At 32.0% G+C, this 25,344-nt stretch overlaps 1 protein-coding gene across 1 annotated transcript; it reads left to right on the top strand.

The window, feature by feature from the left end:
• The first annotated feature begins 1,295 nt into the window (after positions 1–1,295).
• On the top strand, positions 1,296–24,850 carry LOC129218422 (anaphase-promoting complex subunit 10-like). The gene is made up of 4 exons (XM_054852675.1): positions 1,296–1,365; positions 1,558–1,656; positions 11,480–11,642; positions 21,543–24,850. The coding sequence occupies exons 1-4, from the start codon at positions 1,353–1,355 to the stop codon at positions 21,826–21,828; spliced, it is 561 nt and encodes a 186-aa protein (XP_054708650.1). The 5' UTR covers positions 1,296–1,352; the 3' UTR covers positions 21,829–24,850.
• The last annotated feature ends 494 nt before the right edge of the window (positions 24,851–25,344 follow it).

Here is a 25,344-nt window from a genome sequence, read left to right as displayed (position 1 = left end):
TGAAATTTGCCGCCCCTGAAATCTGCCACCCTAGGCGGCCGCCTAGGTCGCCTACCCCAGGAGCCGGGCGTGAGTAAGGGGTAAGTAAGTCACCCCCTTTAATTTAAATTTAAATGAAGCATATCTAAAAAAGGGGAAAGGCGGTCTTACATGATAAAGTATGTACATTTTAAGTGTGAATTTTTTTTTGTAAATGCATCCATTTATAAGATATTTACTGTCTTTTAAATCTGTATCACGGAAAATTTTAAAACGAAAAACAAAGCAATTTCATTTGTGAAATTTATTGAAAAACGATAGGGATATATTTTATTTTTACATATAAAGGTGTGTTTAATGAACGTAAGACAGTTGATTAAGATCAATTTGAGTAATTTTGCCAAAACTATAAGTTAAAAAAATGGGAGACACTAATTGACTGCGTCTTCGTAAAGTTGGCTAAGAAAAAGAACCATTATCATCCTCAGTAATTATCCCAACATCATCTGCACAATGCCAATAAAAAGTCACTATTTCTATGCGTTCTTGAAAATTCAACACTATTTTTTAATTTGTATCATCAACTTCCAACATTAGACCTACTTAAATCGAAACGATTTTCTGTCATGTATGTTTCACAAATACATATAATCACCAGCTTTAGCAGTTTTTAGCTCATTTATCAATTCCTATACTAAGTCGTCATTAGTTGTCTTTTATTTCATTTTTCTCAAATCTTATTCAAGCTTACATGTTGTAATACTGTCATATTTTGCCTCAGCACTCGCTGAATGCTTATCGGTCAATGTTTTCCCGGTTACGCATTTAAACTCTCCCTTGACCTTGATTCATCCATTTGTTCATTTCGCACTGAGGAAGGAGGCTATTGCCTCTGAAACATGTCTGAGTTTTTAAAAACTGTTTATCCTTTTTGTGCTTTTAAACGTTGTTCCATTTTTATCTAATTTACCTTGCACAAAGCTATCTCTTTTCAATTATGTATGTAAATGAAAAAGTCTATTTTTCATTTTTTTCCACCATAAACGCTAAATGTAACCTTTTTAATTCTTCAAAGATTTATATTTTGGATAATTATAAAGAATAAATGAATATGAAAAAAAAAGAAGACAATCTGTATCAAGAGGGCTTTGCAACCTTATTTTATAATTAATATTGATTGGTACTCATACATATGTTCGCTAGATGGCAGCATGAACGAAAGAAAATCAAGTAGAAAAGCGAAGATATTGCATTATTTCACCCTGACGCTTTCGGAAACTTTCGGTCCTTAACCGAACGTATTTCGAAACTTTCGCTTTCGGTCACTAACCGAACGTATTTGCTCAGTGTCAGAATTGGCTATAGCTACAAAAATGGTTTTGATTGGTGTGTTTGGGTATTTGTTGTCATTTAAAAGAAACTTTAGTAGTAAAAGAATAAAACATTATTTCTTTTGCTTTCTATTAAATTACTATAGATATAAGAATAAACTAGGGATCTAAAGGGAATTCTGCGAACTTTGAAGAACAAGATTTCTATGAAGTGCTATTTTGCTTAAAATTAATCTTTTTTTTTCAGCGTTTAAGACAAGTGGGGATGCTTTGCAAGAAGAGCGAGAAGGAAAAGTTCGCGAGATTGGAACCAAAGCAGTGTGGTCACTTTCTTCCTGTAAGCCTGGTATGTAGAATGTTGAAGAGGACATGTTTATATCGATTTCATAAGTAACTATTTCACTATGCATTATATACATTTTGGACAAGCCTAGATCAACAAATTTAGGCCCCCCTGCAAAAGGGGGGATCACCAGAACCCCTTACTGCCTACTGGATTGAGCCATGGCACCTCAGTATTGTCCCCCCCCCCCTGTCCTCTTCAGAGTATGCTGGTAGGTAGATCCAGGCCTGGGTTTGCACTAATTAAGCAGATTTTTCCGTTTCATAGACATTTATTTTGACTCAAGTTTGTGTGCAAAAATTTGTTTCTTACACAAATTTTAAATTTTTCATTTTTATCGCATTATAAGTTTCTCAAATGAAAAGTACAGGGATGCATAAGAAGCCTATTAAAGTTTAGACTAAAACAAATTAAAAGCTCAGATCTTAGGTTCGCTTTCATTGAATTTTTTTTTTCTAAATCTTGCTGAAAAGCCGCACCTTGAGAGCAGCTAGTACCATCCATGGATGCAAGACCTTCCATCTAAGGACATATTTCCGTCTTGGACACAATTTCAAGACGGAAGTCGGGACGGAAAGAAATTCAATGACTATCTTTCGGTTTTTACTTAAAAAAGAAAAATCGAGTGTTTGAAAATTATGCTTTAATTACTGGACCATTCCATAACCACTTGTTCAGATCGACATTCTTTCAATTTTCCGCCATGGGCTTGTTTTGTTTGCAACATGCTTTTTGGAGGAGTGCCTTTTAGACTAGTGCAGTTTGCCTTTTTTTAGGTATAGCTCTGTTATTTCCAACTCACTGCATTGCAGACTGCGGAGTTGCTTGCTATTCTCCCTGAATTTTCCAAATAATTGCTTCTAATTCAAAATTTAACCTTTTAAAATAAGTTGGTAAATGTTCTTTAAAGCAAGACGAAGTACATTACCCCCCTCCCTGCCCAAACATACGATTAACACTATACTAGTATCACGCTTTACCTAATGCTTTTTTTTTTCCAGACCAAGTGTTTCTTTTTCAATCCAAACTTCACAAAGTGTACTTGATCAATTCACTATCTGATAAGGAAAGTTATGGTTCATTTCATCCCTTACCCCTGCACCAACATTCAATTTTGGAGGGAGGAAAGAAAAAGTTTGCCCCAAGATCATAGCAAAATAGTAGTGTTCCCCCGTGTTGTTTCAGTGTTTTTCCGTTCTTTTCACACTAAACTAAAAATAAATCTAAGTGTCAGAACATATGTCTGTCTGCAAAAAACTGTCTTTCTACAATATTTGGAGTGCAGCTGTTTTTTTCTTATCTTTAATGCTAGTTTTCTTTTTAAGAGCAGTTGTAAAGGAGAGGAATGCAGGGAGATTTATTTTTACATATATTAAAAGCAGTTATAGATTGAACAAATTTTGCTAGTTTGAGCATAACCTTCCATGTTCAGGGGTCTGGCCAGAGGATATTTGGACGGACCCTTCACAAAAATCCAATCAACCAAAACCGACCTTTCAAAAAATCCTGGTCAACCAAAACGTACCCTTCACAAAATTCTGATAAACAAGAACGGATCTTTCACAAATTGTTTATTGAAAGAGCAAATCTGAAATCAAAATAAGGCATATTAAACCGATAATTTTTGGAACCTTTTTTAAAGTCAAACTAAAGGGATCAGCTTATACAAATAAGGGCAATAAATTGCTACTGCCAAATAAATATAATGCTTGTTTGTTTATTGGAAAGAAATTAACAGCTGAAAATAAGTTTGGTTTTATCACAGCTAATTGGCAGTGGACAACTTTTCTGAAAAGGTGTTGGTAAGCACTTTTCTCCCCACTCATGATTTAATAAATAATAATAATATATATCATTGCGGAATGAACCAAGAACTGCAAAGGGATAGTAAGGGTGGGGGAAAAATATGATCGCTTCAGATAGGGTTACCAACTTCAAAATTATTGCCATTTAGCCTCTGGCGTTAAACCTTTATAATGACTTGATTAGAAAATATTCTCATCATTTTACCAGCTTGTCAATATTTGCATTTTTATGGTGCAGTGCGATGTGTAACTGTTATTTTGGGAGAAAATTATATGGGTTTGATTTTTCGATGCTAACAAAGTTGATTAACTTAAAATAAACTCTTTTACTTGCCATTTTTTTTTCTTTAGATGTCTAAATTTTGAAAAATACAATCTTTTAACTTCCGATATGAGAATCATATTTTGTTCTTTTTTAAAGCTAACTTGGCTTTATTAGGATGCAAATAAATGAAAAATCACTATTTTTGTTAGAACACGAATTTCAATTTTTTAAAACAAAATTCTATTTTCTTTTAAGTCAAAAGTTAAAATGCTGAATCGATGGTTTAATTTTTTTTTACTTCAACTGTGTCCACAGACATTAATGATATGTTTATCATAGCACTCTAGAATGCAATTTTAAAATAATTTTATCAAATATATTTCTTTTACAAGCTTTTTTATACTTTTAATGCTTTCAGTTTGAGAATAGCAATCTGTTTGCATCTGCTATGGTAATATGATTTTTTGAATTTTTGATGTTTAGTATGCTTTGTTAAGAGGTAAACAAATAAAAATCTCTTTTTATTTTTGTTAAAATCACGGAACTTATAAGTTTTAAACGAAATTCTGTGCTTTTTAAGAGTGTCTTGGGTCAAAAAGTTAAATGCTGAACCCCCCCCCCCCCCTTATCTAATTTTTTTTTTGTTGCAATTATTTTAAATGCTGTACAGAAATATTTCTAGTGTTATTTAACATAATGTAGAATGGTAAATAAATATTGCTACTTGAGAGAGCGATGCCGCTCCCTCCCCCGCCAAATACTAGAAAAACACCCCAGAATGATATTATCAACATAGAAGAGGAAAACACTCAACTTAAAGTTTAAATGATGCAGTTTGTGCCCTCTCTAAATTCTAAAATTTCGTTTTAACAAAAAAAAAAAAAACTTTTTTTTTGCAAAATTATTCGATTCTTCACTAAATTAATTCACTTTTCACAAAATTATTTGAAATTCACAAAAAACGGACCCTGTGAAAAATCCTGGACAGACCCATGATGTTGTTAAGCTTCATTCAAGATTGGCCCCCGCCTCCCCCTCACCCTACCATCCCACTTTCCGAACGAAAAAAAAGCTGCAAATGAGTGGTTCTATTTGTCCGTTAAAGTTTTTCTGACTTTTAGTTTTTATGCCCCCTCCCCCCCCCCCCCAATTTATAAGCCTTCACTGCAATGTTTAGCAACGTGCGGCCTAGTTTATTATGATTATAACTCTTACGTGCCAGCTTTTTTTTTTTTTTAAATACAGTTTTGAAAAAAAAAAGATAAAAAGTGGTGTGGTAGGGGGCGGGGTACTAATCTACAAATTCATGTCAGTTCATTTCAAGCATAGTCATGATCAATTACTACTTACTAGACCATCCCCAGTAAGAGAACCCCATATTTTACTAGTTAGAATCTGAAAAATGTCATTATTTCATAAGTCAAATTTTATTTAAAAAATCATAGAAATATGATCCCATTGAGAACCCAACTTGAAATTTTGCACAAATAAAGATAAAATGCACACAAATTTTTGAGACTTTTTTAAAAATAAATTATATGTTTCTGAGAAATTTAAATTTCATCTTTTTTAAATGAATTTTTTTCTAAGATTAGCCATGTTACATATCCTATTAAACAGCAGCTAATGTACTTTAAAATGCTTTTTACCAAATCTTTCTATCTATATTTGGTGCTGAGTTGTCGTCCATTTTATGTTCTAGCATCCATGAAAGAAAGTGTTTTTCAAAAAATCGAAGTCTCATAAATAAAAAAATAATAGAAATAAAAATCTAAAAATTTGAACTTTGGATTAATTTGAAGGGTACAATTTATGAGCCAAATTTCAAAGAAATACAAAAAGGTGGGGGAAAGAACTTTGGATCACTTGACATGAAATGACCCTATAGCGGCTTAGACTGACAATCATTTGGTGATATATTGCCAAATTGGAGACCAACTTGGAAATAAATATGATATAGCAAACCAGGTTTTTGTGACATTTTGTTAGATTCCCATTGAACCAACGGTAATTTTAAATTTTTTGATATTTGTAATATAAATCACAGTAATGCAGTCTTTTCTGTATCGCTTCAGCAGAGTTACAAGTTTGGGGCCCATCGTTAATACATTTTGGGAGCCTCTCTTTCTATCACGGAACTTGTAAAACATTTATCATAAGCATTTTTGTAACTCCTACGGGATCTCTTGCGCATTGCAACATTTGCGATATTGTTAAGAGTTTGTGATACAACTTTAAACTTTCTTTAAGTGACGACACAGTTCTTGAGAAAACACAGGAGAGTTATTTACAGCTATGTAGAGGAAGTGTAGTTACTACTGCTAAATCATTCATCAGCAATTAAGCAAATATCAATTAACACTGTAAACTCGACGGATACACACGTATTTACATCCAAATAACGCAAAAATACAGCTCAAAGGCTTCACAAAACAGAGCTAATACATGCTCTCCAGCGCACGCTGACACGATTCACAAGCAAAAACTAACTCGAGACTAACTAATCCCGTCGTCGGCTGTGGCTATTTATAAATCCTACAGAAGTTTCCACAAAATTTGAAATGCTTCTCGTATTTTCTTTTTATTCATTCACGAATCTTATCAATGAAACATAAGGGGACCGTATACTTCAGTCGAATGCTAGGGGGTTGTATGTACATTGCAAGAAGCTATTTACAGGTTACATTACTAAGATAATTTTTGTTGCAAAATAATGGAACAAATGCCTAATTTAGCCACATTACAAGAAATTAATCACAAAAATAATTACTATTTACAGAATTTGTAACAATATTTTAAATCCACCACTGCACGTCAAAACAAATTGGGGTGAAAGTTTTAAATTATTTTTCTTTTGCTCGCTCAATGGCAGGGGTTCTCAAAGTGAGGCGGGGGAGGTGCACATCTCCCTAGTAGGCGAAGAAGGGTGTCCTAGAAGGCGTGCACGTTTCGAAAAAATAAAATGGAAAAGTAAAACTAACCATAATTTGCTCAATTTTGTGGTCACATGTGAATATTTTCGACATTATCGCCTTTTTCAGGTTTTTGGTGTACTTTTCATCCACATATGAGTGAATCTGAATTTTCAGCATTAGCGCCATATACAAAGTCAAAGCATCAAAGAAGGTATTGAAAGCAATCTGATGCACTGCGTTAATTACATAAGGGGCCTCTGAATTCATACCTCTGAATTTATCAATCACAAAGAATGGCTGCCCTCCCACCAACGTACCTGGTCTTATATGCCAATCTCGCGTAGATCATAGATTTTTTCAAATTAATGTGTATTAGTTCTTTGTTTCTTTGATTTCATGAGTTCTAATAATAACACGCTCAAAATAAAGTTATATTTGCAGTAGTAATAGAGAGAGACATTTTGTGTACGAACTTACTATACTTTCACTTACTAGCCTGCTTCAGTTTCAAATACCGGTTTTCCGATTGCACTATACTTACTTGTATTCTGCCGTGTGCAGGTAAACGGCAGTATCTGCAGAAATGAGTTTTTGAGATATTTGAAGAAACATTTTGGTTTCAATACTAACAATAGGGAAATGTTGGAATCAGATGTCTTTTTCGTACCTTTTTTTCGGTGGAAACCAAAAAAGCGAGCTTGTACAGTAAAGATAATGTACAATAGATGACAAATATGCAAAAAAAAAAAATGAAAAATGAAAAATTTGCAGTTACTGCCCTTTACCTGCACACAGCAGTATTGACCAAATATAGTTGAGGTGATAGAGGAGGGGAGGGGATACGTGAGATGGTGGCGTAGTTAAGGGGCGGTTCGCTCCGGACGGCTTTTTTTAGGGGCGGCAAATTTACCCTCAATGTGTGAGAAAAACAAAAGTATTTTCTCAAAAAGGATAGTGTATTTTTAATTGATATTTGCTGGCAAAAAGAAAATACAGTACAACCTCAATATCTCCAATCTCTCGGGAAGGGAAAAAAAATTCAAGATATAAAGGTTTCGAGTCATTAAGATTTTGAAAAAAATAAGTGTAAAAAATAAGAAAAAGAAGATAAATGAAAGATAAATAAAAAGAAAAAAGTAAGTCATTATAACTCTCACAATGACATGTAGACATACAGTACAGAACCTTTTATCCGGGAACCAAAAAACCGGGAAACCAGAAAACCGGCAACTTTGTGCGAATTTTCCCGTCATTTTTCAAAAATACGCATTTTGGCAATTTTTGAAAAACTAAGCATTTTTTTGAAATACCTAAAAGAATATGAACGGTATCTTAATAAATACCATATTACTCAAGTATAACAGGGGAAAAAGTTAACAAAACCGAACTTCAAAGTGTTATTCTTTAAGCGAGACAAAATTTCCGAAATATTTTCTTGAAAGTACTCTCGTAAGTCCAAAATTTTCATGTTTTATTCCAACTGAAACCTAAAGAAATAAATATTGTCACATTCTAATGCAATATTTTATTGTGAATGGCCTTAAATTAAAATATTGCAGTTTAGAGCGAAAGAGCGGGAAATGCCGAAAACCAGATTCGCGAATTTCCGGATAGCTGATCGTGGAATCTGGAAATCGTTAAACACAAGACTGTAATGAGGTTGTAAGAACTCATAAATAAAATTTCTATTCTTATTAACTTAATATAAAAACAATAGTTATCAATAACTATCGTAATCACAAATACAACATCTTTACAAAAAGTTTAAAAAAAAAAAAGAAAGCAATACGTTTATGAAAACAAATGTTTTCATACACTACAGTAGAAAAATCGCACATTTACGTTCAAAAGCTTGTTTCTTTTTTTTTTCCAAACAGTGTGAATGTCTCAGGTCTTATGAATAAGTTAAATTTGAATTATTCTCTCACGATAGTAGTTTTTAATATTTCTATATATATATATTTCTATAGTAGTTTAAGTTTTCTAAACAATCGGCCAATAGCGCTTTTTAGAGATCCAGAAAACCGGGAAATTCAGATATCCGGGATAGCGATGGTCCCGATCTTCCCGGATAATTGGTTCTCTACTGTATCACATTGCATAAACAACAAAGACTAGACTATTCCTTTTAGCAATAATTTTCGAATTTTCATTTTTTTACAATTTTTTTGATCATATTTTTTTTAATAGCTTGACGGTTTTTTATTATTGTTGAAAGTGTACTGGTAAGGATTTTAAAATTAGCAGCAATTTCAATTTTCTTCATCTTAGCATGTTTTCATCAATAAACTTCAAAATTTTAATTTTATCCTCAATTGATAACACACTTTCACCAGCCATTTTGCAGGAGTTAAAAATCAGACTAAAGAAGAATGCGTTTTTGCTGGAAAACTGGACAACTACAATAACTCGACCCCCTGTTGCCAAAGTGAGCTCGTGTTCCATACCAGAAGAAAAGAGAAAGAATCTAATCTTTAGAAAAAACAGACAAAAGACGTCAGCACCCCCCTTATACTAACGATCCCCTATTATCTTACCCTAATCCTCTATACTCATACTTTCCAGGAAAAAAGGGGTGAAGTGCTACATGCAGCCATAACTGGTTCTGCTACAAAATTTTCCAATGGAAAAAAGCATCAATTAAACCTTGCTTCTGTGACAAAACTTTAGACATAGCAAGGGTTCCGAAAAATAAATTTCGAGATAACTATAGAAAACACTTGAGAGTTTTATACAAAATGCAGTGGAAAAACTTTTTTTTGAGATATCAAGGGTTTCGAGATGAGGGAGGTTCGAGACATCAAGGTTTGACTGTATCTTAGAAATGTAAGTCTTTCGTATCATTACCAGAATAAAATTACTTAGATGCCAAACAAGAGTTTTTCTTGATAGCATGTTAGTACAATTCCTTGTTTTTCTTTGAGGGGATGGCAGAGGAAAATCATGGAACCAATGGTTTTTCTACTGTAGACGTTAACTCGAAGAGGAAGAATACAATGAAGTTTTCATAAATTTCGTTATAAAAAGAAAAAGTTAACACTTGATTATAACAGAGTTTCTTGAAAACTACTAATAAAACAAAAACTTTCCTTTTTAAACATCAGGAAAATGGTGGCAAGAGTAAGAAAGGGAGGGAGAAGGATCCTTCTCAAATCCCTGACAATCTTAGCAATTTATTTCCGTTTGACTTTTTTTTGCCATCAGCTATTTGGAGAAAAACAATTGGCCATTGGTCATCTTTGTTCAATCGGCCAACAATCGGAATCAGCCCATCAGCCAAAAAATGCCATTGGTCAAGCCCTAAAAAGTATCAGTCAGAATAACCACACTAAGTTTTAAAGCAAAATCTATCTTCTTGTTTTTTGACAAAGTCTCACAACTTCAACTATGGCTAAAAATAAATAAGGGTATCATGGAAAATAAAATTTGATGTCATTACTGCCACGTGTTAATGAGGAATGGCATTTTGAGTTTAGATAATGGAGGTGAGAATTTTTTGTGTGACATGACTCCTTGTTCTACTAAAACGAACTAAAACACAATATTAAAAAATTAAATATACTTAAACAATTAGTATTTGAGACACATGTGAAGAGATTAATAATTAAATAAGTATAAACCTTATTTTCGGGAATAAGTGCTGCACCCAGTGTAAGCACCGCATTGTAATATATTCTCAAAGAAATTTTTTTTTAATGTGAACGCCGCACCCTCCATAAGCACGCACCCAACAATAAACAACTTTAAAGCACAATCAGTATTAAAGAAAGCTGGATTAAATGTAAATAAAAAAATATTTTTTTATTTCTCGTTCTTATTTTTAATTAACAATAATGAAATATTTTTAAAAATCCCCATTTTGCCTTCAGCATCCCTCGATTGGCCATCACTTTTGATGATTAGTTTATCCGATTTCCAGCGGCAAACGCATCTCTCATCAATGCCAAACCCTCTGGCAGCAAATCGATTCCTAATTGTTTCTGCCTTTATTACTTTAAACTTAAAGACTGCAGTATAACTTTTCAATCGCTTAGGAGCCATTTCAAAAGCTGTGAAAAAGTTTCGTAAAAAAGATAAGCCAAGAACGTGCGCTTGACTACCCCGATCAACCCACTTTTATAAGGGGGGGGGGGGAATTCCCTTTACAAAACTGGATATCAATTCCCCTCTCTTACCAGTACTTTTGCTTACAGTGCTTCTCTCCCTGACCCCTTCCCCTCCAACGCAATAAGGCTTGCTCGTTCACCTGGTTAATCGTTTCTTTCCTCAGTGAAACACGTGCAATCGCTGACTTACCTTCCCTCCCCCCCTCTTTGCTTTACTTGTTGTCCAAGGTCGAAGGATTTCGCAAAATGAAATGAAACAATGGGGTGCCATCCATTAGCAGCATTTGAACTTCTTTTTTCCAACTTAGAACTTTTTTTAAACTTGAAAATAAAAAAAAGACACTGTATCCACCGCACCGGCAATTTTTTTTCTTGTATGTGCCGTGGCGCTTATTCCCGAAGATACGGTACTTTTAATTAAACAAGTTATTAAGCAACATAAACAGTCACACAAGGTGTGTGACATGCCATGGAGGTGAGAATTCACATGTTGTGAACCAAAAATATACTAAAATAAAAATTATTATTAAAAAATTGTTGGCTGGTTTAAATAGATATATTTTTGATGAAATTAAAAATCATTGTTAAATGAATTGTTCCTTAAAGTTTTTACAGTAAAAGGCATGTGACAGAGAAGTTATACTTTTTGAAGAATGACCCATAATTGTATATCTTGAATTATGAGTTGAAGCAACTCCTTTCATTTGTGGACATTTATTAAGTTTTTACTTTCAGGCTTTGGTGTGGATCAACTCAGGGATAATTGCTTAGAAACATACTGGCAGTCTGATGGTCCTCAACCTCATTTAGTCAACATCCACTTTCGTAAAAAGACGACTGTTCAAGATGTTTGCATTTATGCTGATTACAAACTGGATGAAAGCTACACTCCTAACAGGTACTTTTTTTTTCTTATTGAGACTAATGAAGTTTCCTTTCATTTTTAGAGTTTTTTTTTTTTACATGGAAACATAAAATTACCAGTTTCTTGACTATATGTTTTTTACTTGTTAGTTTTAGTTCTAAATAACTTTCTTTGATGAAATTTTGAACATTTTACTTGAACATTTCAAGATTTAACATTAGCCCTCATATATGACATAGTTCATGAAAGAATCGGCGTTCGCCTATTTACTTATCCTAGTATGCCTATATACATAGTAATCTGTCTTCCCCAGAAAAATTCTGGTTGTGCCACATACGTCAATATGATTTAGCCAGAGCTTATAGAATGTTTCAGAAAAAAGTAAACATTTTAAAAATTTTTGTTCTGAGTGGGTGTGAAAATCTTGGTTTTATATAAAGGAGGATAATATTGTTCTGAGGACAAAACTAAAAGATACACTGGGCAGGAAAAGTTTCATGGTTCTTTATAAATTAAAATTAGCTAGTTCATTGTATTCTTGTTGTATTCATCATTTGAAAAATATTCAGCAGTAATGCAGAGCATAATTTGCATGGGTGCTCATTTTAGATGGAATTCTTGCTGTTTAAGAGTTAAAATAAGTTCTGCACACTATAGGTCTCCTACACTTCTTTTATCAGAAGTTAAGCCCTGATAGTATGTAAACAAATTATTCAAACCACATCTAAACTAAATATTAACAATATTTATTCTTTGCGCTAGGTGAGAATTAACAGAACTATTTTTTTTCAAAAATTAATATCAAAAGTTTCATGAATGAATATTAAATTTGATATGCAGCTTCAAATTTCTATCGTCATACTTAACACTATAATTATAAACATATTTCTCAGCTGAAAAAAAAAGAACCTTTTGAAATTGATATTAAAAGCAACAGTCAATAACATTTAAATTATTAAAAGTAATTTAAATGTAAGTGGAAACACTGTGAAATGTTTTTGTTTATCCTGTAAAAATTTTAAAAATTGATTGAGCTGGTTTTGACACTAAAATCCTGAATTAAGGTGGGTGAAGTTATGAATGTTATTTCCAGTTCACACTTGTTATATGATTGTGACTTGTTATACAATTTATCACACATATTATATAATTTATGTTAATATCATTAATTACTTATATTAGCCTTCATTTAAACTGATACTTTGATGCTTTAGTAGGAATTTAAAAGGGAATTCGTTGTTTAGTCACTTTTTTCGATTGCAAAAGAAGTGGCAATGAGAAAAAATGAGTGTTCACTAATAAATTTGCAGACTCACCAACCCTCTGGATTTAGGTTAGAGTCTTTGTACTTTGCCTTATTTTCTACACATCCATATTTGCCGCTAATATCTCCTGATTGTTGTTGATGAAACTTGACAACACTGAAAGGTAATGCATGTCTTAAAAACATATTTTAATGAAAAGAGAGAAAGAAAACTAACTGGAGTTTCCTCATACTTTTCCTGGTATAGAAAAATTTCCTTTACTTTGATGAACTTCCTGTCAGCTCACGTGGTTGAAGCATATGCTGTTCTTGTGCTTGTGTCCGTCTGTGCAGTAATCATTTCTTTTGTTGTCTGTTTTGCGTTCGTTGGCAACGCATAGATTGAAAATTATGTTTGTCTTTAACTTTAATCACTGTAATAGTGCAATATAAAGTGTTTCTACAGTTCAATGTGGAAAAGTTATCAAGCCACATTTGTCCAAAGCTCGCTTCATGTAGTTCATTATTGTGCATAATCTGACGATTCATTCAACTGATTACGTTGGAGTTTGTTCTGAATAATGTTCCCTGATTGTGATGTTGCTAAAAAATACAAATGTGCAAGGGCCAAAACTGTTACAATTGTGAAAGAGATGGCAAAGTTTTAAAAAGAAAGTACTGTGGAATCATTAAAGTAAAGTCTGTTTTTAATTGCTACAGATGGGAGCTGATTGTGAATTATATCCAGTTTAAGTCACACATACTAAGTAACACTATAGTGGACCACCTGGGACTGTGAAAAGTTGTCTTTAAATAGAGAAAGTCATTAAATAAAGCGCTGTTTAACAGAAAGACTACTGTATTTGTACAATTTAAGATTTTTTTTTAGATAAACATTAGACTATTACTTAGCTCCGCGTAATGCATGGAGTGAGATGTTCAGTTTTAAGGATTTTGAAAAATGGCATTCAGATTTTTCTATTTTAAAGACAATATTTTTTTATCTAAAACTAATCTAGGTATACTAAATCGTTAACTGATATATGCATTTACAATCATAAAAAAATTAAATTTCTGAATTGTTTTTCTTAGGAAGTACAGATTTTTAAATATCGAGCTCTCTTTTTACGCACGTTAACATGGTAACACTATTGAGACCCCTTAAAATATTAATTTTTAAAAATACATTTCACCTCGCTTATTGTACTTTTTAAGCTGAATTCCATGGTATAATTGAATTTCCAAAATACATATTGGATGATTTGAAGAAAAGTCGTTAAAAGCATGGTAATTGACTGACATGAATGCAACCTGTGTGAAAATTAATACTAATTCAACAAGAGATTTTTCTAAAGGTAAAAGGAATTTTTATTAAATTAAATCAGGATCAAAGAACAATGAATAAACTTTCCGCCTATGGCATTTGAGTTAGAAAATATTGCTACAATAAAGAATTACAGTAATTAGAACGGCTTGGTAACTGACTGACATTTCTGAAATTTTCTAAATATACGAATGCAAGTATTCAAAATTAAGCAGCAAAACTTATAAATAAGTTTACTTGGAAGCTAAGCAATGAAAATATATTTGTTAAATTTAATAGTGAACGCTGGTTAATTGAATTTGGTTAATTGAAACAACCGCTTTAATCAATGAAATTGTCATAAACAGAGCAAAATCCAACTTTATTGAGTTAGCTGCTTTATTGAATCGGCCGTTTTATGGAATCAAAACTGTTTAGAACAAACGTGATTCATGTAACCAGCAGCTACTATATTGCTAAAATAAATGTTTGCATTATTTATGACAAGTTGGTAACTGACTGACATATTGGGAACTGAATGAATATTACAAACATGCAACACAAAATATCCATTAAAAAATTTTCCCACCTAGTTTATTGATTTCTTCAAGCTGAATTTAATGGTATAATTGAATTTTTAAAATGCATTTTAGATCATTTAAAAAAAATGTTAAAATCATGGTGACTGACATGAATGCAACCTGCGGGAAAAGTAGTATAGATTGAATAAAAGATTCTCCTCTGAAAGCAAAAAAAAAAAAATCGTAAATTTAAATTGGGGTCAAGGAATAATGAATAACCTTTTAGCATATGGCATTCGATTTCAAAAACATTACTAAAATAAGAAAATTACAGTAATTAGAACATCCAAGTGAGCTAACTGAATGACATTTCTTAATTCTCTCTATATATATATCCTTATATAAAAAATTCAGGATTATGCAGTAAAACAAACGAAGTGTACACAAAAGCAGAGCTTTCTTTGCCATTAGGGCTGGACCAGGGGTCCCTCAGCCTATGAGGACCCCCAAAATAATTAGACCATATAGAAAATTACTACAAAATATAGTTTTAATATGCAAGTTATGATGTTTAAAAGCAAGGGCGATACAAACGTATATAAAGATTGATTTTTAACATCAAAATAACAATTTTGTGCTACCTAGTATTTTGTTCATGTAGTCTACACCCTCAGTGTACCCTAGCTATGATATATAAAATAACAAAAACTGTAGGCGCTTGCAACTCTGCAGCACTTCCTTCGATATATATATAGTTTTTGTTAGCATCTATAAATGTGTTTGAATGTCTAACAGCCTTAAAATTTGTAAATAAAACTCTATGCAAAAGAAAAGCAATTAAAATATGATTTTATTGTTTTCTATTGGTAACCTCTTTTCCCTCATAGTTTTTTTTTATTGCTAGAGGATTTGAAAATTTTTTTTTTCCCTTTGGTATTTTAAAATGGATTGCATCCTTGTAAAATTATTGAGCTCTAAAAAGTAAACTATTTCTATTTCCTCTACATTATCTTAGCCACTCATATGATTGAACAAGTCCTTTTTTCAAGAATTTCCCCTTAGCTTTTCCCCTATAATCAGCTATCACTTACTACAAAATATTGTACATCACAAGAAACTCCATAGAAATGTTCTTTACTAGCAGTCACTTCCCATATTTCTGAATTCCCCCCCCCCCCCCCGTGAAACTTGTGATAATGTAAATTTGTCTTTTGGCTGTACTGCCTGCAAAATGCTTTCCTCTTCTGTTTTGAATTGATGTTTTTCGAATATTAGGCAATTATTTTCGAAATTTAGGCCCAAGCATTACTTATGTAAAAATGAATAATGAACAAAATCAATAAAATGTTATCATCCTTAAAAATCAAAAGAGTTGGGTTGTTTGATATCGCTAAAAAGACTAAAAATAATTCTGTTTTCAGGAGTATTAAAATAAATACATTGCAGCCATTATTAAGTTAAACAGAATGTCAGTCAGTTACCGAGGAATTTTCGGTGTTCTGGTTTTCAACTTCCAATTCTACTTATTCAGCATTTAAGTTCTCTTTATATAGGCAGAGAAAATGAATTTTGGAATTCCACCTATAATTTTCATGCTGAGGGGGAAAAGTTGATTTTTTATGGTAATTGACTGACATTCATAAACTTATTTTAAGATTGTTTCTGAACGAAACACTAATAAAGATATTTTTTGGTATAAACTTCCAGTATAAAACTATGTTATGAGTATAACAAAATGCATTAACATTTTTTCCTTTTAGTTAGAATTTTTTTAGGAAAAAGGTTGATTACTACAGACCGAATTTTCCCCGAAAAATCCGGAAAGGACATAGACATGTGTTACGACTTATTTTCAATAGGAAAAATTACAAAATATAATTAACTTGGTACACTTTAAAAATATATATTTCAAGCTTTTAAATGATATACAATATTTATAGTTTTGTTAATATTGAAATTTTGTTGCTCAGGTTGACATTTTCGTGGAATTGCCCAAAAGTGTTTGCAGGCTCCATTGATTAAATTACAGAGGTGTAAAAATTATTAGAATAATTGTGAAGTTTATGTTAAAACGTTGTTATGTTACAGAAATGATTTTTCAGTTTTAAAATATTGATATATTAAATATTAAGGGGGCACCCTCTTTTTTATTAAAGATTCAATATGTCTTGGCATACTTTTTATAAGTTTTTCTCAATTAATTTTTATTTTCTCGTTATGGTGCCAAATTTGAACGAGTCCTTCTGACAGACAATTCTTGTTTGTGAAATTCCATTTCTTTATTTTATTTTCTTAGCAATGGTTCAAGTATTCTCTATTGGGCTCATATCTGGACTGCTTACATGTCGTGGAAGGTTTTTTATATATTTTTTAAATTTGAAATTTTAGTCACAGATAAAGCTTTAAGATATGGAGCAGAGTTCCATCATGCATGAATATGAAGTCTCCAATTGGGTACCAAACTTTTTATTGTAGAACCCTTGTTCAAGCACTTTTTCATGCTGATATTGAATCACCATGATTTCTACAATGTATAAACATTCAACACACTGAGCGGAAATATTGCACTAATCCATAGCTTGGGTAGGATGTTACAGTTTTGGCAATTCGACTCGGGGAAAATACGATACTATTACCTCTCCAGACATACTGACTGCTTTCTTTTGATATTTTAAGCATTGCCTCATTAAGAAACAATATCAAAAAGATAAACAATACCTTAATGCATGTAATTTGATGGGAAATATTCTCATGAGGAAAATTTTAGCCACATTAATAAATAACTCTAAATCTTTAGTCTGTATGCAATAAATTTGACTTTAGGAAAATGACTGAGTAACTTGAGTTCAACTAAAAAATTGTAACGGATCCGGTGCGACTTCCAACTTTCTGGAAAGGACGACACAGTTCTTGATTAAAAATACAGTCAACAACTGCTAAATTAATCATCAGCAATTAAGCAAATATCACACAACACCGTAAACTCAACGGTTACACACGTATTTACTCCCAAATACGAAAAACAACACAGCGAAATGTCTCGCAATAAACAGACTAATACACTCTCAGTACAAATTCTCAATCGATACTGAACTTTTTATCACGCGGGACGCTTTTATAAACATCGAAAAGATTCCACAACATTTGAAATGCTTCTCGAAATGCGTAGACCGTTATGTTATTTCATTCACAAATTTTATCAATGAAAAAAAAGAAATAGAGGATCGTATACTTCAGGCGAATGAATAGGGGCTGTATGTTCATTACGGGAAACTATTTACAGGTTATGTTACTACAATAATTACTATTTACAGAATTTGTAACAAAATTTTTTAAAAAAAATCAATATTTCTCACCTTGCTAAAATTTCTTATTAATTTATACACATTTTTTGCCCAAGCATGTCTCTTAGCCATAGCAAATGTAGTTTTGGACCCTTTTTGCGATGACAACGAGCAGAGTTCAACTGAGATAAGCTTTCTACAAATTGAAGAATCGCGTACATTTAGTCCTTACGCTTGTAGGGAGATTTTTTGGTTCATGATCAGATGTTTTTCTGTTATTTTTGGCAATTATGAATTGATTTCCTTTCTGTTCTTGCAGTCATTTTACTTTCCTATGTGTTTCCCTGCTCTGAAATTTATGTATTTACATTTGAGTTTCCAAGATCTCTTTATTCAGCACACAGATGCTTGTAGAATTTTTAGTTCTTTAGCTCTTTCTTGTTGTTTACAGTGATTTTCTTGGATACTTTCTTTGCTCATGATCACACAATAATCCCCTTTGACGAAAGAAAAAATAAACTGCCAATTGTAAACTAATTAAAGCTATGAAAATAATTGCTTTAAGAATAAAGTAATACTGATGCCAACCAAAAGAAATATTGTAAAATACAAGCACGGCAAGCAGACAATTTTAAAATTTTATTTCAAGTTCAATTGCTAACCAAACATTCTTTTTTCAATGCAAAATATTTCAATGCTTTGGATCAAAAAATTTTCATTTTTAAAAATGTCAACATTTAATAAAGTAATGTCCCCAAAACTACTCTAAAGAAATAAAAAAGAAATTGTAATAGTAAAACTATTTACCTTTTTTATGAATTATTGTAAGTATATACAAAACTATTCAAGAAAAACCGAAAAAATCATAATTCTAATAATTTTCACACCTCTCTGTGTGTGTGTATATATATATATATATATATATATATATATATATATATATATATATATATACTGGTGTCCAAAAGTTAAGCATAATTGTTATTTATGTGAGTAATGTGAGAAATATACGTCGAAATAAGGGGAAACGTGATATGCGAGTGCAACACGGTTACAAAATAATGAAACTACTCAAAAAACGGTAATATTTACTTTTATCATTCCAAAAAATAGTTTAAATGAAAATTAGAGGCATATGAGGAGTTTACTCTTTGCACAAAAATTTTTCTTCAAAAGATGATGCTAAAGTTCAATAATGTGTATGGCCACCTCTGACTGCCAGGCACGCTGCACAACGATTACTCATACTTTCTATGAGGTGGTGGATGAGTTGTGGGCTTAAACAGTTCCAAGCATGCTGGAGAGCTCTTTTTAGCTCCGGAGCGGAGCTTGGCGGGGGCGAATGGGCTGCAAGTTGTCTCCCGAGCATATCCCAGACATGCTCGATAGGGTTCAGATCAGGGGAGTTCGAAGGCCACGTCATTCGCTGGATATTTTCTGATTCGAGGAAGTCATCAACCACAGCTGTTCGGTGACATGGCGCGTTATCGTCCATGAATATGAACTCAGGACCAACAGCACCTCGAAATAAGCGAACATAAGGCTCAAGAACCTCGTCTCTGTATCTTTGACCAGTGACTGAGCCTGTCTCAAAAATATGGAGGTCAGTGCGGCCATCCAACATAATGCCTGCCCACACCATTACTCCTGCTGACGCAAAGTGATGTCTTTCTCTTATGTTTTGCGGTTGGAACGAGTCCCCTTTTCTCTCCAGATTGTTACCTGACGTGAATCACGCTGTAGAGTAAAGCGGGACTCATCACTGAACATCACATTAGCCCACTGTCCCAGACTCCAATGCCGATGTTGCAAGCTCCAGTTTAAACGAGCGCGTTTATGAGCTGATGTGAGAGGAATGCAAACTGCTGGTCTTCTGGCATACAGACCGACATGATTGAGTCTCCTGTAAACAGTTTGCCTCAAAATTGTTATTCCTGTCACGGCACTAAGCGCCGAACCCAGTTCTCTGGCGCAGCTGTCCCTATGACGTCTTGCAGAAATTGCCAGAAAACGATCTTGGCTTGCGGTTGTGACTCTTGGTCGACCTAGTCCTGGTCGGCGGGTTACATCTCCCGTATTTGAAAACCTCTGCCACAGTTTAGAGATTACGCAATGAGGCACATTAAGAATACGAGACACTTCAGTTTGTGATCGTCCAGATTCTAGCATTCCAACGATTCTTCCTTTCGCAAACATGTTCAATTGACGTCTTTGTGCCATTATTAGTTCTGTTTCACCAGATCCAATGTTTCTTGGTACAGCAATTGCATGAAACGCGCCTGAACTCTCTAAAGCGTTTGAGCTGTTTTATCCACATTCCGAAACGCGCACCTAATTCGCGCATGACACCATCGACTATACTATTTTGCATAAACATATTGTTTCTTCTTCAACCAATGTATTTCCATAAGTAACTTTACATAATTTTACGAAAATTTACAGATTTTTCTCGCATTTTATGAATTATGCTTAACTTTTGGACATCAGTGTATATATATGTCTATATATATATACTTTATTTTAGAAGGAGACGGGGAATTTTTTTTAAGTAAAAAAGTACCTTTATGTATTAAAGTGATTCAATAAACAAAGCAATGTTCATTGGTAAAACTCAATGCCATCAAAAAAGGCGATTAATTCCATTTGTAGTCCTAGTGTTAGAATTTTATATGCAGTGTTTGACCGAGTCATTGTTGGAAGATTATTACTTTTTTCCTGATATTGAAAATGATCAGCATCATTATTTAACTTTGTATACTAAATTTGTTTCATTTACTCCAGCTGTCACTGCTCAAATGAATTGAGAAAAAAACCATGTTGTAATGTTGAAAAGATGTTTGATACTTTTAGCATGTATAACCTATTTCAGTGCTTGCCTGGTTTCATTCTAAGGAAATCCATCCAAAAGGGTTAATTGGAAGGGGGCTGCAGAGAGATTCTAGATTCATTGTGAAGTTGTTAGGACCACTGTTTTTCTCCCAGATGACCTGTGTTAAATCCCCAGCATTGAAAGAAACTACCAATTTTTCCATGTTCTATTACACAGCTCTAGCTGTTATTATTCAACTAAATTGCTAAAATATTTACTTATCAAGATGTTTGATAACTTTTCTGTTTTGCAGATCATAATATGCATATGATATAGCTAGGAGTGCTCATTTCCCTCCTCAAATGCAATGGCTCTCCTCAATCTTATCGGCCACTGAGATGACCAATGGCTGTTCTGTATTGCAGACACTTAACTTATACAATATGCATCAGATTTATATCCTTTATAACTCCCCCCCCCCCCTAAAATGTTCAATCGATCAAACTAAATAATTGGATACATCGAAAATATCAATCTGGAGAGTGATATACAGTGGCATTAAAATTCTGATATTGTCCAGCCCTACTAGAAATGTATTAAGCTTAAAAAGAAACATTTTTAAAATGCTGCAAGGTTAAAAATTGTATGGATAGGTAATTCCACGTTTGATTTTTAGTTTGACTTCTCATTTGTATTTCTACAATTTTTGAAGTCAGCCTTGACAAAAAAAAAAGTGTACAATGTTAAAAAATAATAATTTTTAATTCTTGCAGGATTTCAGTTCGTGCGGGAACACATTTTCATGACCTCCAGGAATGTGAAGTTATAGAATTAAATGAACCAACTGGATGGGTGAAGATTCTACTTAAAGATACATCAGATCAGCCTATACGTACCTATTTAGTTCAAATTGCGGTGCTGTCTAATCATCAAAATGGGCGAGATACCCATATGAGGCAAATTCGTGTTCATACTCCTGTTGAAAGTAATTGCGTTTCAGCAATTAAGTTTCCAATGTTAACTAGTGTTGAATGTGCTGCATATAGTACTATTCGATAGAAAAAAATGGTAAAATGTATCGTTTGCAAAAGCTTTGCAAAATAAGAGAATTCCATTACAACGAACTTCAAGGGAACGCAAATTTTATTCGTTACAACAAGAATTTCGTTGTAATGGAATTCAAACATTAAAATGGAAATTTGATCAGAACTTAAAATTCATTTCATCAAAATAAATATTGATAGTTATTGCATTGTATTGATAGTTGTTGCAAGAAGATTTCACTGTATTATCTAGAACTGTTAAGTTTATTCAAGTGCATTTCACTTTATTCAAAATATAACTTCCTTCAGTATTTTTTAAATGAATATTTGGTATTTTTTAATGTATCTGACCATTTTCTACAATGAATCTTTTCTCTTGAAATTCGTAGCTTATGCACGTATTGGTCTGTAGAAATTTTACATAAGGCATAAACCATTTTATTTATTTTATTGCATTAATACTCTTTAAGTATAGGAAAGTTACATTAAAGCATAAAACATCTTATTTATTTTGTTACACTCATACTCTTTAAGTAGGGAAGTGTGGAATAAAGTAAAATAGTTAAGATAACTCACCTTTTTAAAAATGGAAAAATTATTAGTGCTTTTTGAAAAGTTAGTAAATAGATGAAAAAACAATGTATTTCATAATAAAACTTGCATTGAAACATTATTTTTCATTTTGGGCATTAAAATTGTACCATGAAAAAAAAGGGGGGGGGATTTTTCACTTTTATTTTTTCAATGAGGCAAAGTGAAAAATTAAATTATTTTTATATGAAAATATTTTTTACTTAAATATCAAAAGTACTTTTTATCGAATGAATACATACATAAAGGACTTAATGAATAAATAATGAAGCAATAAGCGAATGAATAGGGGAGACTGAGGATACTTGATTCCCACTTTAGTTTTTAATTTTTTTTTTCTGGTGCAAATTATCAGTTTTTTCATAAATTGCGTGAACAATCGCAATTGTTTTCTCTATCTGAAAGTTTTTTGTTTTTTTCCAGATGAAATGAAGCATAATTTTGTTAAAATATTTCTTTTTCAACATTTTTATAGAGACATCATGTATCCCCACATCAAGGGATAGTTGATCCCACTGAGAAAATACATAGACTTTTCATTAGATCAGCAATTCTGTCTATGGTTTTTAGTTTTCTACGTAATGTTTCTAAGAGAAAAAAAAAACAGTATTTCTAATTTTCTTTCTCAGATAATAATACTGTGAACACAAAAATATTGTCTTAAGTTCAACTAAGAAATTTGTAGAAAAATGTACACAACTTTAATGAACTAAGATGCTTTTGATCAGTTACTTATTCTCAAATACAGTTGTGAACAACGTATTTTATAAATAAAACTAATAATTCTTTTAAAAATAGTGTAATAAAGCTAAAATTACAACAACTAATTTTAAAAAATTACAATGAAAACTACAACAATCAATTTATTTGCTTTTTCTCTTGCCATAAGAAAATTAATAGTTTTTCAATTGAATTATTTTATAAAGAAAAAAAAAGTATCTGTATACTTGTGAAAAAGAAAAGAAAGCCTTGCATATATGCTTTCAAAACAGTTGTTGTAGTTCTTAAAGTTCCACTCAACCTAAGTGGATGGGGCTTCTTAACACATTCATTCTCGTCTTCTACACTTTTGCCAATTTTTTAAGGAAAAATAAGATTGATCAAGCATATTAATTTTTTGTTTTAAATACTTGTTTCAAACTTTAGAAATCCAACTTTACATATTATTTAATTTACATAATGGGCGAGTGTTTTTTCATTGTAAATCTAACGACAGCAATTTTCTTTTTTAAATTCAAACAAAGATAACCAATTTCAACTTGTTCAAGCTCATTTGACTGATCAGAACATAATTCATCATTAGAGTTAGTTTATGTTTATATGTTTGAGGTGTTATGTGTAAATAAAAATCTTGAGTTTGATTACAAGTGACAACTGATATTTTAATTATTTAACAGATTTACTGCAATGATTGTTTATATCTTTCACTTATACTATGATAATTTTACTATGTTAACATGGTTTCGAATGTTTAAAATTCAAATCAACTAAGTAAAGTATAGTTATATTGTTCAACAGATCTTTCTTTAAAGTTTCCCTTGACACATTCAGACAATCATTTTGTGAGCTAAAACAAAATGGCTGAAAAAGACAAACTGTTGCCAGTTTTTATGTACAAATATAACTTTAATATGGTTGTCAAATTTCAAAGCTTTACATAATGATTTTGGTACACTTTTAGCTGGGGATCATGTATCCCTAGTCTCCCCTAAATGTGTAAGAAAAAATAAATGACTGAGTAAAAAAAAGAATATATAACTGAATCAATTAATAAATGAATTAGTTAATGAATAAATACATATATGAATAAGTACAAATTGAACTATTTTACTTTGCCACACCTGTACCTAATAAATTGGGTTTAACATTTAAAATCTAAACATGCCTAATAACATAACACTATATATTTCAAGGAGCATTTAAAAATCTTTCATGGGTATCATATGAATTTATTTAATACAATATTTGTTTCATATGTTATGATGATGTTTTTGTAGTACAATGTAAGTTTTTTTTATGAATGAACGTCAGAAAATCTTTTAGTCATATAGTATAACCTGTTAAATTTGAATTAATTTCATATCATGTGAATATTTTCTGAATCTTCTCCAACTTCAATATGTGATTTCTTAAGAAAAAATAAACTTTTAAATGCTAAATTTGATTGTTGGACTTGATTATTTACTCATTAGTCTCCGAGGTATGGCATATCCATTAAGTTAAGGATTAACAACTACCGAGATTTTATTTTTTAAAAACTTTTCCTGTTTGGAGAAGTAGTTTTTATGCAAATTCTTATCGAATTTCTCCATCTCTAACATTGTAAATTTCAAAGCAAATATTTTATGCAAAGCAATCATTTTTTCGGTTAACTGTTTTTCAAAAAATTTCAAGCTCAATTTACATCAAGATAATGTATAAAAAAAATTGTCCAATTTTTAATGCTTTTTTTTTCATTCATACATATAATCTTGAACAGAATAACCCAATTTTCGTGCAAAATTTCATAAAAACTTATGTAATAAAAATCTGTTTGAAATTTTACTTGTAAAGTTGGCTTTCTATATAGCAGAAATCAGTCAACTTTTCAGTCAGTTCACACAAACACAACTAATTTGCTTGCAATATACAGCTTTTATCTTGAATTAAATTCTATTTATATCCTGTGCATTTGCATAAATAAGTACAGTGAACTCCCGATTATCCTCGGAATGCAGTGGCACAAGTGCCGCGGATAATAAAAATCGCAAGTAAACCACAAAGAGACTGAAATGAGAATGAGAGACAACAAAGGTAAAAATTATTCTTCCTTAAAAACATGGATTTTTTAATACAATAATTTGTGCAGTGAAAATATGTCATACAGTAAAAATGTGTTGTATTTTTGTTCAACAGATCTTAGCATTAAGAAAAAGTTTATGTACAATGAAGAATGTGCAAA

The sequence above is a fragment of the Uloborus diversus genome, chromosome 3 (genome assembly GCF_026930045.1).
Source record: "Uloborus diversus isolate 005 chromosome 3, Udiv.v.3.1, whole genome shotgun sequence".
In the NCBI taxonomy this organism is placed as follows: domain Eukaryota; kingdom Metazoa; phylum Arthropoda; class Arachnida; order Araneae; family Uloboridae; genus Uloborus; species Uloborus diversus.
The sequence above is the reverse complement of the archived record's forward strand: the minus strand, read 5'-3'. Positions and strand labels throughout refer to the sequence as shown.

Bases quoted from the DNA above. Each gene is read 5' to 3' on its own strand.
- LOC129218422 (XM_054852675.1), top strand. The intron at 1,657-11,479 runs GTATGTAGAATG...TTTTACTTTCAG, and splicing joins ACTTTCTTCCTGTAAGCCTG to GCTTTGGTGTGGATCAACTC. The intron at 11,643-21,542 runs GTACTTTTTTTT...TAATTCTTGCAG, and splicing joins GAAAGCTACACTCCTAACAG to GATTTCAGTTCGTGCGGGAA.